The following is a 17,935-nucleotide window of genomic DNA, read 5'->3' on the forward strand; positions in this document are numbered from 1 at the left end:
CTTCCTCTCCCTTCTGCCTGTCCCAATTTCTACCCATTTTTAAAGCCTGTCTGAATGCTACCTCCTCCAGGAAGTCCTTCCAGATTCCCCAGCCCTTGCTCTCTGGTCAGGATTCACTTTCCTCACTGGTGTTCCCATGGCATTCGGTTCCAGGTGCTATGAGTAGTTCAGTTTAAGAGACATGCCCTGATTCACCAACCAGTCAGAGAACTTAGAGTTCTCCCAGGCAGACAGATGTTGCTGCCCCATCACTACCCCCACTAGATGGGTTCAGGTCCTGGGGCTGGTAGTTGTGGGAGGGTGTGGGTCCTTAGAGGAGGGCTCCCATGCCAATCCAGGAGGACTTCCTGGGAGAGGATGCAGCTTCTCTAGGCTCAACCAAACAACACCCACGACACAGTGGATCGTTAGCACCTAGTCTGTGGCCTGGCACACAGTGGGTGCTTTGAATGTGCTTAATTCACATTCAAATTGAATGTGCAGCTTCGCCTCACACATTGGACAGCTTTCTGTCACCTGTGTAGAGGAAATCTAGAAAGGAAGAAAAATCTGGAAAACTGTTAATGGATCCCACGGTCCCTGCAGGCAGGGCCTGTGGACAGTTCTGCTCTTTTCCATGAGTTCAGTGGATTCTAAGCTAAACAAAAGGGAATCTCGGGCAGCAATGAGATGGCTTATCCGGAAGTCTGGTCCCAAGAGAAGGGTAGATGTTCTAGATAAAACAGACACAAGGTCTCAAAAGGCCCATCAGGATCTGAGAAATCACTCTACCAGAACATAGCCCAACACACACACTGAGTGGGATGACTTGGTCATCAAGAACAACTGAAAGCCGAAGTTGTCAATCCTGGCTGTGCATTAAAACCATCTGGAGTGCTTTGGAAACACTGATGTCTGGTTCCCACTCCCAAACCAATTAATCAGAATCTCTGTGGGTGCGGCCTGGAGTCCCCAGGTGATTTTGATGCCAGGGGAGGAGCTCCACTGCCTTAAAGTATCACTCAACATTCCCCAGGGAAGAAGGCAGGGGGGTATGAAAGCCCATAGGGGAGCATGTTGCAAGAGAGATGATAAAACTCAGACAAATTGTGTACGTAAAGGTCAACTTCAGTTAGCCAAGTTCAGCTTTGCAGAACAGCTCACGGGAAGAGGCTGCAGAGAGTAGGGGACAGAGCACAAGTTCTGGCGACTGACAGATCCCCACTATACCACTTAGTGGGTGTAGATTCCTACTACACCACTTGGGCAAGTTACCCAACATCTCAGAGCCTCAGTTTCCTTATCTGTAAAATGGGCACAATTATAGTGCCAATCCAGAGGATTGCTTTGAAAACTACTTAAAGTAGAAAAAATAACCAGTGTTCAATAAATATTAACTCCCAGCCTTCTGACCCATGAAGGTTCCAGACACATGAGGCATCATTGTGCAAGAGATGGTCCTTAACGCCCCTTAAGTTTCTTACATATTAACATTATTGCTTTTAGGAGAAGATATCCAACTCACAGGTAAGTCGTCCCTGGGTGAGCAGTGGGTGGACTGAGGCAGGGGAAAGCTGTTTCTGTTTCTAGGGAGAAGAGCTGAGATCCTGGAAACAACAGGAGGTTCAACAACCCTGGGTCCTTTGATTTCTCAACCACCCTTCAGGCAGTATCATTTCCTCTTGCTGGACTTTCATGCCTTCATCAGACAGACAGACAGACAGTGAGTGTGCCTCTGTGCCAGGCCCTGTGCTGGGCATGGGATCCCTACCCTCACCAAGCTCCTTGTCTAGCAGGAAGCCTGGCATGGCTGCCGGTACCTACCACACATGGCAGAGAAGCCAGGTGAGGCTTTGGAGGAGAGGAGCCAGGCATTTAAGGGGAAAGAGTGATGGCCTGGGTGTGCCAACAGGTTACTCTCTCCATCTTGTCCTAAAATCATTACTCTTGATCACGAACGCAACTGTTGCTCTAGCCCGTGCTGGCCCCCTTCAGTTTTTCCATCTGCAAAATGGGCTAGGGGGCCAGAGAGACATTCATTCAGTGATCCCTTAAGGTCCCTGTTTCGGAGAATTTTGTGAAATGAGTCCTGTGGCCCACATTGATGTTTTAATGAAAGATTACAGCAAGCTCTGTTTGGAAAATTTCACAACAGGCCTTGGACCCATCTGGCTTTTCCTCCACAGGGCATACAAGTGGAGCAATGACAGATGGGTGTTGTGTGATAAAGGGAGACCATCCTCCTCACTGATCTTCTTTATCATCTTTCTTCCACCTCAATCCAATGCAAGTCTGTCTGGCAGGGTGAGCCCCAGGCTGGGCTCAACCTCTTCCCACAGAGCCTCAGTCTCTGTACCTCACAAATGGGGACGAGCCCTCCTGTGTAATGTGTCAGGGGGAGCAGAGGGCACTGACACTCGGGCTTACCAGGGCCCCCTAGAGCCTGTCCTCCACACTCTGCAAACTCTAAATTTGTAGCACATGGTTGGGTCCAAGAGGCTAGCTTGGGGAGAGTGTCATTCAGCTTCTGGGCACATCTGAGAGTAGCTTTGTGGCAGGAGTTGATGATCTCTATGATAAATGGGTCTCTAAATGAGTCCTTACATCATGAAGCTGAGAGTCTGTGGTTAGGAGAGGAAGGGAGGGAGGAGAGATGGAGGTCAGGGAGGGATGGAGGGATGCATCCAGCAGCCCTTGCGCCAGCCTCCCTTCCTCCTTCCCGGCTCCTTCCCTTCTTCCGACCAACATCTGTTACATTCCTACTGCATGCAGGGCCCTCGCTCGGAGGCCCTAGGGATGAAGCCCACAGAGTCCCTGCTTCCCGACAGAGAGGAAGAGCAACGCAGTGTGGCCAGCACTGTAACGGGGGGATGCCAGGAGGTTGTGAGGACACGGATGTGGTTCCAACCTGACCTCATGGGGCGGGGGGTGTGAGGGAAAGCATTCTATGGATGGGAAGGCTTGCAGGACAAAGCCACCAGGGAGAAGTGAGTGCTCCTGGCAGAGGGAGCAGCAGGGGCAAAGGTTTAAAGGGATCAAAGGAAAGCCTAGGAAAGCTTTGGGCTGGAGCACAGGATGCAGGCGTTGGGGGCTGTGGGGAGTGGAGACGGACAGCCAGAGGGGGCAGCTGGAGATAGAGCCCAAATGGCCTTGAGTCTGAATGGCCTTCAGTCCCAGCCAGGGGACCTCAGACTTCATTCTGAGGCCCCAGGGATGAGGGTAGGGTTTTCTCAGGGCGGGGGGATGGCTGGGGCTGAAGGGAGGAGAGTGGACTGAAGGGGCTAGAACCAGGAGCAGGGTGTGTGTGGGAGGGTCCCCTGATTGCTCAATGTGGCTTTTATTCATTCCCTCGAGAAGCACTTCTTGAGGGCCTGCTCATCCCCGTGCACAGCACAAGGCCGGCCAGCCCCTCCACAGTGCACAAGCTCAGGAGAAAATGTATAGAAAGAGCGTTGACAAAGCCTCCTTTGTGATGAACCCTGGGGCCCTGTTGGCATGATGCTCTGCTGCCCTCTAGCGAGGCCTGGCGATGCACCCCTGCAGGGTCCAGCCAGCTTCTAAGATGTGCTGAGCTTCTGTACATGCCTTCTCTCTATCCCTCCCTCAACCGCAGGAGTCCCACTGCTCCCTAGGAAAAGGGGTGGTCTGGAAGTGGAGGACAAGCTCAAAACAGGGTGATGAGGGGAGGTGGACACAGAGGGACTCAGTCCCAGCTGTGGAAACAGGCAGCATCAGGGTCAATGAGGGGCTTGGGGCCCAGGTACTGCATCTTGAATTTTCTCAAGTGAATAAACACAGACTACATACAATGGTAACAATGATGATGGTGGTGGAGACGGTGGTTGCAGTGACTAATGATTATGGGCACTGCTGGTTATTGGCAGTGCTGATTACGCACACTGCTGGTAGGTATTGGTGATGGGGTGATGGTGGCAGTCATGATGACAAAGACAGAGGTAGAAATAGTGGTAGCGGTGATGGAGGTGGTGGTTAAAATGACTATAAAGCTACACAGAATGTTCTTGTATATGTCTTTAGGTGGAAGTATGCACTCATCTCTATTGGGCACAGACCTAGGAGTGGAATTGCTGGGTCATAGGACAGGTATATGTTTAGCTTTAGTAGATGTTGCCAAACAGTTTTCCAAACAATGGTCGTATTTACACTTGTCATGTGTAAGTTCCTGGTGCTCCACAAACACTTAGCGTTGTCTGTTTTGTTCACTAGGGTATCTCAAATGCCTGGAAGCCTGGCATAGAGAGGAGGCTTAATGAAAATCCGCTGCATGAATGCTCCACGTGAGGGTGGCAGATGTTCACGTTCACCATGAGAGACCGGAACCAGAACTCTGCTCCTGCTTGTAGATGTCCAGTGACGGCCACATTCGGATCCAGGTTGGGAGCCTGGTGTAAAAGTCCTGACCAAACAGCTCGTCACACCCCAGGTGCACACGTCCCTTGTCTCCGCACTTTTCTCAAAATCCCTTCAGTGTGGCTCCCCTCACTCCAGTTTGAGGAGGAACAGCAATCTGATCAAACCCATGCACACTAAGATGTGAGTGACTCATAGACCTTAACCCTTGTTCACTTACTGGGTTTACGACATGAAAAAAAGGCAACCTGCCACAGCAGACAGCAAAGAACTTAGAGGTCCTGGGTTTGGATTTAAACTCTCTCAGTTTGGCCACTTACAGCTATTTTCTCCTTAGACAACTTCCCCTGCCTAGCTCTATGTTCCTGTTATGTTTTATTCTGTTTTCATTTGAAAAACAGGAATGGTAATTCTTGTCCTATCCACCTCAAGGATTCAAAAAATATAATAGATTAAGGAACTTCAGAGTTGAAAAGACTCTTGGAGATCATCTAGGGATTTTTATTTTTGCTTTTAAATAATTCTTTATAATATATGAATCACTTTCAATTATAGTTTCACTGAAATCACAGAACTATATAAAATAAGGGCAGGATCATTAATCTCTTTTCGTAGGAAGGAAACAGGCTAAAAGGGGAAAGGACTTGCCCAGGGCTCTGCGGTTTGTTAGTGGCAGAGCTGGAGGCAGTGGCTCTTTGCTCTACCTAATTCTCCCTGCAGATCTAGCTAGAGGGCCCTATAAAACCAAAAGGTCAAAAACAAAAAACAAAAAAAAACAACAAAAAAAGGTCAACTGGGCTCTTGCTTGCATGCCTCCAGTGCATGGGGAACTCACTGCCACCCAAGATAAATCATTTGCTACTTGGGTGGCTCTGATAGTTGGCTGTCATTTGTGGTGGTATAGAGCATGTTTCATCAAGAGGGGGTGATTATTAGAGCTTTCATTCTAATGTTTCTTTGAAGGAAGAGGAATTTACAGAAATATTCAGAGAACATGCAGAGATAGCCAGAATGGCAATAATTATAACAATCGACACCTACTGATGGTGTCACTTCCCTGTTGGTAACCCTTCATGGGCTTCCTGATTCTCTGAGGAATGCGTCCAGATTCTTTGATGTGCCTTTCGTGAGCTGAGTCCAGCCTCAAACCAGCTCTCCATGCCGCACACATCTCCCCACCCCATCCTGGCCTTCCTGCAGGATATGCTCCCTCTGCCTGGAACACCCTCAGCCACCACTCTCACCTCCCTGCTCCTACAGGCCTCTGAATCCCACCCCCTCCTCCAAACCCCTGCACATCAGATTGCACTTACCTGTCTCCGTAGCGCGACTATGAGCTTGGAAGGGGCAGGGTCTGCATGTGATTCCTCCACCCGGTGCCCTGCATGAAGAATGGCACTGAATGGGTGATTCCCCCGGCCCAGCATGTTCACAGACGTCTCTGCTGCTCTCATCAGCCAGGCCAGGAGAGAGTTAAACAACCTCCCTGGCCTTGGATCAGCTCTGGCATTGGAGAGGCAGGTGGCCCAAAGTTTCACCAGATGCTTCAGAGCCTGTTGTCAGCTCAGCTCAAGGAATTCAGTCCAGCCACATCTTCCTGGTACTGAGACCTGGGCCCCTCCCACCCCTCTAGACCCCTTTCCCCTCCCGGGGCTCTGAGCTAGAGGAAGCTGGAACTGCTGGGGGGGGGGGGTTAGGTGGGGAGGAAGATTACAAAACTGGAGGAGTAGGCAGAGAGAGTAGGAAGAGCCTGGTCCATGCTCTGCCCAGACGTGCTGTGTGGCCCTGGCTGAGTCCTTCCCATCCCGGCCTCAGTTTCCCCATCTGTGCACAGAGGACGCTGGTCTGGGTGGTCCCTCCTGATGGGACTGGCCAAGGGCAAGTGATCCTCAGACTCGAGTCCCCTAGCTACAGACTCTCTCCACCGCAGAGGTGGCTGTGGGTAAATCTTTAACTAGCTAGCCCTGGGTAGGCCCAGCCTTTCCGGATGGATGGCTGCCTGGGAAGGGGGGGATGAGGGTGGAGGATGTAAGATGTGTATAGCCAGTCCCGGTGTGGTGAAGGGGGAGGGTATTGGGGAGGGAAAAGAACGAGACTCGGGCGGAGCTAACCCGTGTGCAAAGCAGAACATGGAGGAACGCGGGTCCCCCGACGGGTAAGTACAGATTTAGGGAGGTTCAAGGAGCCGCTGGCGCAGGGATGGTTAACTCGCGTTGCTGCCACAGGGACCCCGCGCGGAACCTGGAGCAGGGACCAGAGGGGCCAGAAACGCCCATCCAGGTGGTGCTCAGGTGGGTATAGGTTGGCTAGGAGGGGTCCAAGCGAGGAAGGCACTGACGGAGATTTCAGGATGGACCATCCACCCCCTCCCCGCCTCTTCGGACCACAGGGTGCGTCCCATGAGCGCGGCGGAGCTGCGTCGAGGGGAGCAGAGCGTGCTGCACTGCTCAGGGACCCGGACTCTGCAGGTGAGGACCTCCCACGCACTCCCCAAAAAACACCTACCGGGAAGATGCCAGGTCCCTCCAGGCCAATTTTCCCCAGGCCCCGCACTCCCCCAGGTGAGCCCCGCCCTCCCCAGAGTGCCCCGCCCCCTTCTCCACGGCCCCCTCTCCCAGGTGAGCCCCCCGGGCGGGGGCCCCGACGTGGCGTTCCGCTTCGGCGCAGTGCTGGACGGGGCGCGCACGCAAGAAGACGTGTTCCGGGCCTGCGGCGTGCGGCGCCTGGGCGACCTGGCGCTGCGCGGGTGAGTGAGGCCTGGTGACGCCCCGCCCCCACACGGCCCCGCCCCCCCGCCCCCCGCCCCTCCCTGGGTACAGCCACACCCCTGCGGCCCGCAGCTTCTCCTGCACCGTCTTCGCCTTCGGCCAGACCGGCTCTGGGAAGACCTACACCCTGACCGGACCTCCTCCCCAGGTGGGCCGATCGCATTCGGAGCCCGCAGGGGTCAGGGGTCGGTGGGCGAGAAGCCCTGGGGAGCCGCAGGCAGCGCAGACTCCCAGAGGGAAGCGACGTGGACGATGAGGCCCAGCCCCATTTATTTGCAGACAAGGAAACTGAGGATCAGGGAGGTGAAGGCACTTGGCCAGTCTAGAGCACCTGGGTTCAAATTGTGTCCCCTTTATTTACTAGCTCTCAGTTTCTTCATCTGTAAAATGGAAGTGATAGTACTGACTGAGAATTAAATGTGATGTTGTATGGGAATTGGGCACAGTGCTCTACAAAGGGTAATTATAACTGCGGCGGCGGCGGTGGTAAGCCAGCCCCAGGCTCAGCTGTTTCTTCCCCCAGGGGGAGGGCGTGCCCGTACCCCCCAGCCTGGCCGGCATCACGCAGAGGACCTTCGCCTGGCTGTTGGACCGCGTGCAGCACCTCGGTGCCCCTGTCACTCTCCATGCCTCCTATCTGGAGATCTACAATGAGCAGGTGGGGGACTGAGAAGGCTAGAAAGACAGCCCACAAGGAAAAGGAGGCATTTCTTTCCAAGGAGGCTGGGTCAAGGGGCAAAATAGATGGGGGACTGTCGACCATGAGGTCTCGGGGTGGATGAAGCAAGAACTCAGAGAGGCCCCTCCCTCACCCTCCACCCTCCTCTCTCAGGTCCGAGACTTGCTGAGCCTAGGGGCTCCCCGGCCCCTCCCTGTTCGCTGGAACAAGACGCGGGGCTTCTACGTGGAGCATCTGCGGGTGGTGGAGTTTGGGAGTCTGGGGGCCCTGATGGAACTTCTGCAAATGGGTGCGCGCTATTTCAGGGGAGCTTCGGGGTACGAGAGATGCCCTCGGGGCCCCAGCCTGGAGCTGTGGGTTCAGAGATGACCCTTGGGGGAGAAAAGAGCCAGCAAACCAACAATTCAGATACAGCCCAAGAATGTCCCCCACCCCTACGCCCCAGGCCTCCTGATTTTGCCTTCCAGACTCTTCCCACCCTCCTCTCCAGCCCTAGGCTTCTGCCTCAGTCAGGCCTCATTTTTCCCCCCTGGAAGGGTCTCCTCCTTTCAGTCCATGCTTCTCCATGTAGCAAACCACATCCCGCTTCCCTTCCAGACCTTTCCAGTGCCATGAGAGTAAAGGCCATACCTCCTAGCCTAGCCTAAAGGCCCTTCAGTTCCCCTCTCGTTCATCCATTCATCAGATTTTTATTGAGCACCTACTATGGCCGGCATCAGGGACACTGAGACCCTGGGCTCAGGCCGAGCATTGTGCCATGCCTCCCAGCTGATCTCTTTGTCTGAGTTTCTCTCCGTCCACACAGCAGTGGGAGAGATGTTGATAAAATGTGAATCAGACTGACATTCTTCCACTCAGTTCTCTCCAGCCCCCTTTCACCGATCTGTGCTAGAGCCCGACCCAGCACCCATCATTCTGCTCTCCTGCCTCTGTGCCTTTGCACTGGTTGGGCCCTCTACCAGGATGCCTTTTCTCCTTTTTCTTTGTTGGTGACCACTTGCTCTTCCTACCACGTCCAGCTCCATATGTTTTTCCCCTCTAGGTCTTAGCCGTAGAAGGAGCTCAGCTCACACCATGAACCAGGCCTCCAGCCGAAGCCATGCCCTGCTCACACTATACATCAGCCACCAAACTGTGAGTGCCCCAGCTTGGGGAAAGAGCTGGCCCAGGGCCACCCAGCAAGGGTCTGCCTCTGGCTGGGCGTTCACAGGAGGTAATGGTGAAAACCCTTGGCCTTGTGGCTTTGATGGGGACAGCCCCTCCCACGTCCCCATCAAGCCCTGCTCCCCCAACCCCAGCAGATGCCTCCTGCGGATCCCGGGGAACCCCCTGCCGGGGGGAAGCTGTGCTTTGTAGACCTGGCTGGCAGTGAGAAGGTGGCGGCCACAGGATCCCGTGGGGAGCTGATGACTGAGGCCAACAGCATCAACCGCAGCCTGCTGGCCCTGGGTGAGATGTGGGGCCAGCTGGACTGACTTCCTGAATCCCTCCTCTGTGCCTTACCCATAGCTGTCCGCAGTGAGGGAAACCAGAGGAGTTGTAGGGCATGGAGGAGAGTTAAAGAGCTGTGATTCAGAAGCCACAGGCCTCCCTCCGGCCTCGGCTGGCTGTTGTCTCATGCTTTTTCCCTCTTAGAACTTGGTTTATAGATCTATAAATACTGAGGATACAGTTACATTCTAACTGAGGAGGTAGAAACACTCAAGTGCAGAGTGTGAGCCCTCAGACATTCAACCTGTCCCTTGTTGCATTTGGGAAGACTGAGGCCCAGTGAGGGGAAGGGCACTAACATGTCTTCCCTCCTCCCCATCCCCCAGGTCATTGGGCCTTGAGGTCCTTAACAGCTGGGGCCTTGGCCTTCCTCTGTGCACGCATGGGGAGACGCATAGGGAATGCCTCTTCATCTGATTTATTTGTCAGACATTTCCTGAGCCCCTGCCAGGTGCCAGGCCCTTCGGTGGGCCCTGGGGATCAGGGATGGAGCCCCGTCTGGTGGCAGAAGCCAATCTGAACGGGTAATGAGATCACGTGGAAAGAGATATCTTAGAGACCTACAAGCCTGGGTGGAGATCCTGGCTCTGCAGAGTACCCGCTGGGTGGCCTTGGACAAGAAGGGTAACCTTGCCTTCCCCACCCAGGTCACTGCATCTCCCTGCTGCTGGACCCACAGCGGAAGCAGAATCACATCCCCTTCCGGGACAGCAAGCTCACCAAGCTGCTGGCGGACTCGCTGGGGGGGCGTGGGGTGACCCTCATGGTACCTAAGGGGGACTGGCGGGGAGGGCTGGGTCCTGAGGGAGGGCTCCCAGAGAGGAACACTCAGGGGCAGTCCTCCCCAGGTGGCCTGCGTGTCCCCCTCAGCCCAGTGCCTTCCCGAGACCCTCAGCACCCTGCGATATGCAAGCCGAGCTCAGCGGATCACCACTCGGCCCCAGGCCCCCAAGGTGAGTGGAGAGAGACACAGGCAGAGGGATGGGCAGGGCAGAGGGTGGGGGATCAGGCAATAGCTGGGGACTGAGTTGGTGTCCCGTTGAAGTCTGGGACTGAGTCAGGGTTGGGATTAGGGTCGGAATCTTGATGATGGGGTTATGGGGGGGCGGGGGCGGGTCACAGGCAGGGTTATGGAGGGTCTAGGGTGGGAGGCTGATTAGGAACATGATTCAGGGTCTGGCCAACATCCGAGCTGGTATCATGATGGGTCTGAGTTAAGTTGGAGTCTGACGTGGGGTCTTATTTGGGGTCAGAATCTGGGCCAAGGTTTGAACAGAGCTGAGTCTGGGGCTGGACAGGGAGTGGGGCGTAGCTTCGAGCGGGCCCTCCAGGCGCTTCAGTGCTGTTAGGACAAGGTGCCGCCTCCAGATGGATGCAGCCTCGGGCCAGGACTCAAGGCTGACGAGTGGGGCATGGGCTGGATTCTAAGCTCCACTCAGTCTGCAACCCCAGAGCCCTTGTGCAGCGTGAAATGTTTACAACCACAAGCAGCAGCTCCGGGTCTGTTTCTCTGCAGTCCCCTGTGGCAAAGCCACCCCAGCATTTGGAGACTGAGCTATTGCAGCTCCAGGAGGAGAACCATCGCCTGCGGTCCCAACTGGGCCAAATGGACCCCAAAGGTATGAGCTCCCTGGGGGTGGAGTGAGATGAGGATAGGGTCTGGGGCTCCTGGGGCTCCAGCTACCTCCCTCTTCCCTGCAGCCTCTGGACTCACTGGGGCCCGGGTGTCCTGGGCTCAGCGGAACCTCTACGGGATGCTGCAGGAGTTCATGCTGGAGAACGAGAGGCTCAGGTAGGGCCGTGCCCCGCCCCTCACTGCTGGGCTTCCTCCTTTCCCTGGTCCCTGGCTCCCCTTCTGTCCCCACCTGCCTCCTGGGGCTCCTACTGTGCTGCAGTGAAGAGAGGCTGACTGATACCCCCGCCAGCCCTACCTCCTGTCATGGTCCCGGGGCCTGCTCTTCCTAGGAAAGAGAAGAGGCAGCTGCAGAGCAGCCGGGACCTGGCCCAAGATGAGCAGCGCATCCTAGCTCAGCAGGTCCACGAGCTGGAGAGGTGAGCGCGGCCGGAGACAAGCCTTTGGATGGAGGGCAGGTGGGAAAGGGGTGGCTCAGTGAAACGGCTAGGTCTGATCTCTGGATCCAGACCCCCTGGGTTCTGATTCCAGCTCTGCCACCAGCTGTGTGGCCTTGGGTGAGTCATTTAGCCTCTCACTGCCTGGGTTTCCTCTTCTGTAAAATGGGAATGATATAGTATTTGCCTTCCAGGGTTTTTTGGGGGGGGGTTTTATAAATGTTTTTTTCGGGGCACGAACCCGTGTCCCCTGCATCGGCAGGTGGACTCTCAACCACTGCGCCACCAGGGAAGCCCTATAAATTTATTTATTTATTTATCTTGGGCTGCGTTGGGTCTTTGTTGCTGCGTGCGGTTTTTCCCTGGTTGTGTTGAGCGGGGGCTACTCTTTGTTGTGGTGCGCAGGCTTCTCACTGCAGTGGCTTCTCCTGTTGCGGAGCATGGGCTCTAGGCACATGGGCTTCAGTAGTTGTAGCACGTGGGCTCAGTATTGTGGCTCGCGGTCTCTAGAGCACAGGCTTAGTCGCTGTGACTCACGGGTTTAGTTGCTCCACGGCATGTGGGATCTTCCCGGACCAGGGATCGAACCCGTGTCCCCTGCATTGGCAGGTGGATTCTTAACCCCTGCGCCACCAGGGAGGTCCTCTAGGGTTGTCTTAAAGATCAGATTGAATAAGTTCATATGTAAAGCATTGAGAACAGTGCCTGCATATAACACATCAAAAACACTCCATGAGTGTTTGTTAAAAGCAGGACGTTGGTGCCAGCCTGCTGGTAGCATTGAGGACTACAGACAGACAGACCCCACTGTTCTTTCCAGGCGCCTCCTCTCTGCCTGCTACCTTCACCAGCCGGGCCCTGGCCCAGCCCCACCGTGTCCCTGTGTGATGGTGCCACCTGCCCCCTGCCACGTGAGTCTCTGCCCAGCCCGGGGAGGGGAGGAGCAGGAATGTCACAGAGCCCCTGACTCAGCCTCTTGCAGGCCCTGCCGCCTCTCTGCCCCTGCCCCTGCTGCCACCTCTGCCCCCTGTGCCAAGCGCCACTGGCCCTCTGGGCCTGCCCACGGAGGGAGCTCCACCTGCCCCAGGTAGGAAAGGCCGAGGTGGGGGGAGGGAAGGCTGGCAATCTGGAGACCTGGATCTAGGGAGTCTGCAGTCTGGAAAGCTCCAGAACTCCGGGGACTCTGATGTGCCGGGCTGGGTCATAGTGGGGAGTGGCTGGCTTTGGGTTCTCTCTGCCCAGGGTTCAAAACAGCTACTTACTCTCCTGCCCCTTCTCCCCATCCTACCTTCTTTCGGGAACGTGCTCTGCGGTTTGCGTACTCATTCATTCACTTAACATGTTACTCATTTATGCATTTACTTAATGAATGAGTTAATGGATGCATTTACTTAGTGAATGAGTGTTCACGTCCTCATTCAATAACCCTCCTTAAGCTCCTTGCTTCGTGGCAGCCCCTGTTCTGGGCACTGAGGATTCACAGACCTGACATGGTTCCTGCCCTCATGGAGTTCCTTGTCTCCAGAGAGGACATCACAAGGGCCACGCACTGCCCACAGAAAAAGTGACCATGACCCCACCCCTTTATGCCCACCTGACATTCTTAGTGCCCCATGGGGCAGGTACGGCAGGGATGGTGGTGACATGGTCGGCGCCAGGGAAGTGGGGCACAGAAGCAGGGCTGGGGTCACCCAGTGCGGGCTCTGGTCTTGCCTGCAGGTGTTTGGCTCTAAGGCCCCAGCTGACATGCCCCTGTCTGCCCGGCCCCCACCCTGGGTGCCCCCATGTAGCCCTGGCTCTGCCAAGTGCTCAAGAGAGAGGTGGGTCCAGCTCTGGGGCACTGGGGGGTGGGGGTGGGGGAGGGGGCCCGGGAACGTGAAGGCTCGCTTCCCACCACCAACCCACCCTGGCCCAGGAGTCACAGCGACTGGATTCAGACCCAGGTCCTGGCAGAAATGCTGACCAAGGAGGAAGTGGTACCCTCTGCACCTCCCCTGCCCATGGGGCCCGTGAACACATCGCCAGTGCTTAGAGGTGAAGAAAGGAGCAGGGGAAGGGCTGCCAGTGTTTTCTGTCATCTTGGGCCAGAACCCACCTTCTCCAAACCTTAGTCCTCTCATTTCTGAAATAGGGGGCATATTAAGAGGTGAGAGTTCTAAGATCTTTCTATTTCTGGAACTTAGAATTCTCTTCCTAGGGCCACCTGCACTCCCAGATGTATGCTGGAGCCCATGGGGTACATGGCAGGGGGAGGGGAGTGGGTACCACCTGAGGTTTCCCCAGAGGATGTTGGGACCCTGATGGGCCTGAGTGAGGCAGGGTCCAAGGGAGTGCTGGCCTCAAGTCCCACTGTTGTCCCTCAGGTGGGGCTGCAGTTCCAAACCTGGCCCGGAGACTGGAGGCCCTCAAAGACCAAATCGGCAGCTCCCTTGGACGTGGCCGGAGCCAGCCACCCCCCAGTGAAGGCACTTGAAGCCCCAGGCCGGAGCCAGTCACCCCCAGCGAAGGCACTGGAAGCCCCAGCCGGGTCCTCCCTTCCTGCTGAGGGCAAAGTGCGAACCCAGGAGACCACCATGTGACCTAGAGCTGTGCTCTGCACTCCTGGGCCTCAGTCTCCCCATCTGTTAAATGGGTTATAGCAGCTGCTGCTCCAGTTTGCAGCTGGGCTGGGCGGAAGGCAGTTCCTGAGGCATGGGGGTGGGGGCTGATGGGGCAGTCTGGGGAAGCGAAGGGAGGGTGCCAGCCTAGACCAGGAGAAATGAGACCGGATTCAGGAGAAACCAGGTAGCAGTGGTGAAATAAATGAATAAAGAGAGGCATCCCCTCTAAGTCTGGTTGGTCCTGTCCTCTGACTTGCCCTTGAGGGAATCCCAGAGAGATTGGGGGGTTGGGGGGTTCTGAGGAAGAGAAGGCAAGGATTCCTGGCAGAGGTGTGTGTCCCCTTGCCCTCTGATGAGGAATATTTCAGGTTCCCATTTCCTTTCATGTATTATACAAGTTTTCATTGAGCAACTACTCTGTGCCGCTGGGCAGGCACGGGGCAATTGAATGGTGAGCATCTCCATGGAGGAGGCCTGGGGGAAACTGATTTGGCCTTGAGCTGGGGAAGGTGGTGGACCGAGGGGCTCACACTCTCTGTCCCAGCTGCATGTGTCCTGGTGCTGGAGGGATCATGAAGCCTGAATTCTGATGCCGCAGATCGGCTCTGAGACCCTGGCCAAGCCCTGCATCCTCCCTGGACCACTTTCTGGTTTTCAGTCCATTAGACATGGCTTCCTGTCCTGTTGATCTCTAAATGAGGGTCAAGGAGGTTATGAATATCATGATTCCCAGCACAGTGCCCAATAGGATGCAGTGGGTCTGCAATCAGGGGTAACTCCAGATGTGACATGAGAAACTGGGGGTGCACGTGGGAGGAGCTCAATGCAGAAAGAGCCACGAGGCTAACCTAACTCTCACATTTTATAGTTAGGGAAACTGAGACCCACATGGCTCATTCCTTTGTTTGTTCATACATTCACTCATTCATTCAGCAGACACCACTGGCAACAACTGTAAATCAAGGTGGCAAAGAAGACAGACAAGGGACAAGCTGGCTTTGCCCAGGGAGCTCACAGTCTGGTGGGGGACAGACAGACAGACACTTATAACCTCACACATGTGCTTTGATGGGGGAATCCCAGGGCAGTGGAGGCACAGAGGGTCACCCAATCAGAAATTGTCAGGGAAGGTTTGCCAAAGAGAGCCATGATTAAGTTTCAGAGGGTGAACAGCATTTGGCCCAGGGCAGGTGGAGGGGCTGCAGAGGCAAAGGCTCAGAGTTCCAAAGGTTGCCCGGACCACGAAGTGCATGGCCTTGTCTGCCACATCGGGAGTTGGGGTTTGTCCCGAGGATGGCAGGGAACCACAGAAGAGTCTTAAGGAGTCACCAGCTTAGGTCTGCATTTAGGTCACACTGGCCACTGTGGCAGTTGGACTAACTGGTAAGGATGAGCTGGAGGTGGAAGACCAATGAAATGATCAGTGCAGGGAGAGGTGAGATGCCCCAACCAGCGGTACCTGAGCCAGCCTCAGGCTGGGTATCCCCTGAGACCTGGGCGCTGGGCACTGGGCTCAGGCAAGACCCCAGGCGGGGACCCCTCACTACGGGCTTGGGGAGCACTGGAGAAGGGGCAGGCGGAGGCCGGAGGACAAGCCAGGGAGCCGCTGGGGAGAATCAGGGCGCCTGGGGATGCGCCTGGGGAGGGGTTGCATCCATCGTCTGGAACAGTGCTTGGACCTGCCCACAGGCCTGGCCTGAGAAAATCAACTCCGACTGCCCCCACCCCACTCCCCAGCGCCAGACCAAGCAAGAAAAGACCCAACACTCTTTTACCCACCGCTGTGGAAACTAGCCCAGGGAATATTCCCTAATTATGCCCTATTTTCCTGGGGGAAGTAAGTAAGGACCCAAAGATAAAAGCAAGGTGTCTCCAGGCTACACTTGAGTGTGCGGTGTGACCTGGGACAGGCTCCTGGGACTCTCGGAGGCTTCCCCACTCCCAGGGCCCTGACTCCTGAGCCCCTCTCTGCAGAGCTGGGCCCTGAAGCTGGGTGTGTCAGGGTCATCCCTGGCTGGAGCCCCCAGTGGCCACGGATTGAAAGGCAAAACCTGTGACTGTGAATAGAGGTGTTTGTAGAAGGCTGGAGTCCATGGAGGCAGAACCCAGGGTGGTGGGGTGACACCCAGACACCACAGGCACCGGGCCAGGCAGGGTGGGCGGGTTCAGTCCGTAGACGGAACAACACAAGTTCAAGTCTCAACATCATCACTTACCACGAGTGATCCTGGGCAGGTGACTTAACTGTGCTGGCCCGAGTCACCTCATCTGCAGAATAGATACATGAATAGTAGCCCCTCATGGGACAGTCATGAGGATTAAATCCACTGACATTTGGAAAGATTTTAGCACGAGGCTTCGCCTGTTGTGGGTAATTTAGCCAAAAGCAGCTTTTAGTCGACGTGACAATTTGACAGAATTGACAATCTGGGTTCCGAAACAATTTCCTCAACAAATATTTAATTGAGAAACAACTTTGGGCCAGCACTGAACAAAGCATAGGAAGCCTTACCCTCAACACAGACAAGAAACAAGAAATTGGGCAAAACACATGGGAAGTCAGATAGTGATAAATGCCATGGAGCAAAACAGAGCAGGAGGTCCATCTGTCAGGGCGGGTGCAGTTCTATATAGGGGGGTTAGGAAAGGTCTCACGCAGGGGACATTTTTGCAGAGACCTGAAGGGTAGAAGGAGAGCAAGCCGGACTAATGCCGTAAAGCCACTTTTTTCTACTCTAGGTGCTTTTGATGTTACATCAGCTTGTGTGGCTCGGCAGGTTTGAGCCTGGGCTCCTCCGTTCCCCAGAGCCCTTTTCTCACTCTAATGTGGCCCTGCTTGCTGGGAGGTCTCTAGCCTCAGGCAGAGGAGGCCCCTGGCACTGAGCGTGAAAGCTTTCCTTGGCTGCCTTGGGAAGAATGGACAGGGAACACCCAGGGGGACCTTGGCTGTTGCCGGTTCATTCTTGTTTGGACGATTCCTTCTCCCACTGGAGCCACCCACGATTTTCCGGTTTCCTGGGTCCAGCTCAGCAAAATCCCTACTTACTTTCCCAGAGATAGATTCAGGACTCAAGGTGATTAGTCCCCACTACCCCCATCACATGAACCATGCGTCCATCTCCCAATCGGCATCCTTACTCAAGAACTGCAGCTTATCCAGAATCCCTAACCCTGGAGGAATTCCATCGGACCCCAGTAATGTATCAAGACTCTTCAAATCCTGTGGTTTTAACTGAGAACAGTAGATTCCACGGGAAAGCTTTCTACAGAATGCCGGAATTGGAGGAATTTCTCCGGCCCCATGAAATAGGGTAGTAGTTCTCTAGGACTGTCCAACTTTGAAGAGGAGCTCTGGTACATTAGAGTTGGGGGCAGCTCTTGGAAAGCCTGAAGCACTGAAGGAATTTCCCAGAATTCCAAATCTCTAGAAGAGTTCTCTGAAATTGTAAACGTTTGCGTAGAAGTTGGGAGGGATTCTCCGGAGTCTTTGGCTGGGGGTGAGGATGGTCACCAGTGCTTGGAAGGCCATCACTAGTTTCCAGAATGCCGACAAGTCTAGAGATCAACCTAGATGTCTGGAAGCCTGGCTGAGTTCTCCAGATCCTTGGGGACTCCAACTCTTAGCCAGTGCAGAATGGGGAGCATGGCTGAAAGCATTACGGTAGGACAAGAGAAGCTTCAGGAAAAGCACTCCTGTGGGTGTGTGTGTTTAAGAGGCTCTAAGGTCTCCTCTCGATGACCAACCCCAAGATAAACCCCGAGAAGTGGAGAGAACATAAAAGTTCATTCCAACCAAAGATGCAGCTGCCCAGAACATCTTACCCACATCCTTTTCTCTGCTTCAGCCTTCTCTCGCATCCTGCTTTCTCTCACTCAAGGTCTTTCCTCCCTTTGTCTAATGACACATTTGCCCCAATTCATAGTTATTCAGTTTTGTGCACAACAGGTCGATTTCAGCCCCTTTGAGGGATATTTTG

The 17,935-nt window shown here is 54.9% G+C and overlaps 1 protein-coding gene across 2 annotated transcripts; it reads left to right on the forward strand.

Moving 5' to 3' along the window:
• The first annotated feature begins 6,476 nt into the window (after window positions 1–6,476).
• On the forward strand, window positions 6,477–13,938 carry KIF12 (kinesin family member 12). Of its 2 annotated transcripts, none has more exons than XM_082842440.1 (19): window positions 6,477–6,505; window positions 6,576–6,641; window positions 6,740–6,818; window positions 6,969–7,096; window positions 7,191–7,266; window positions 7,642–7,776; window positions 7,951–8,086; window positions 8,840–8,931; window positions 9,096–9,246; window positions 9,936–10,054; window positions 10,137–10,241; window positions 10,805–10,907; window positions 10,990–11,080; window positions 11,254–11,340; window positions 12,179–12,269; window positions 12,341–12,445; window positions 13,078–13,178; window positions 13,274–13,392; window positions 13,722–13,938. In XM_082842440.1, exons 1-19 carry the CDS (start codon window positions 6,480–6,482, stop codon window positions 13,829–13,831), a joined length of 1,920 nt encoding a protein of 639 aa, XP_082698566.1. In that variant the 5' UTR covers window positions 6,477–6,479; the 3' UTR covers window positions 13,832–13,938. The 2 variants fall into 2 exon arrangements, with proteins under 2 accessions (XP_082698566.1, XP_082698567.1); XM_082842441.1 differs by having other exon boundaries at window positions 9,099–9,246.
• The last annotated feature ends 3,997 nt before the right edge of the window (window positions 13,939–17,935 follow it).

Source organism: Leucopleurus acutus (genome assembly GCF_964270905.1).
Source record: "Leucopleurus acutus genome assembly, chromosome: 7".
Classification (NCBI taxonomy): Eukaryota; Metazoa; Chordata; class Mammalia; order Artiodactyla; family Delphinidae; genus Leucopleurus; species Leucopleurus acutus.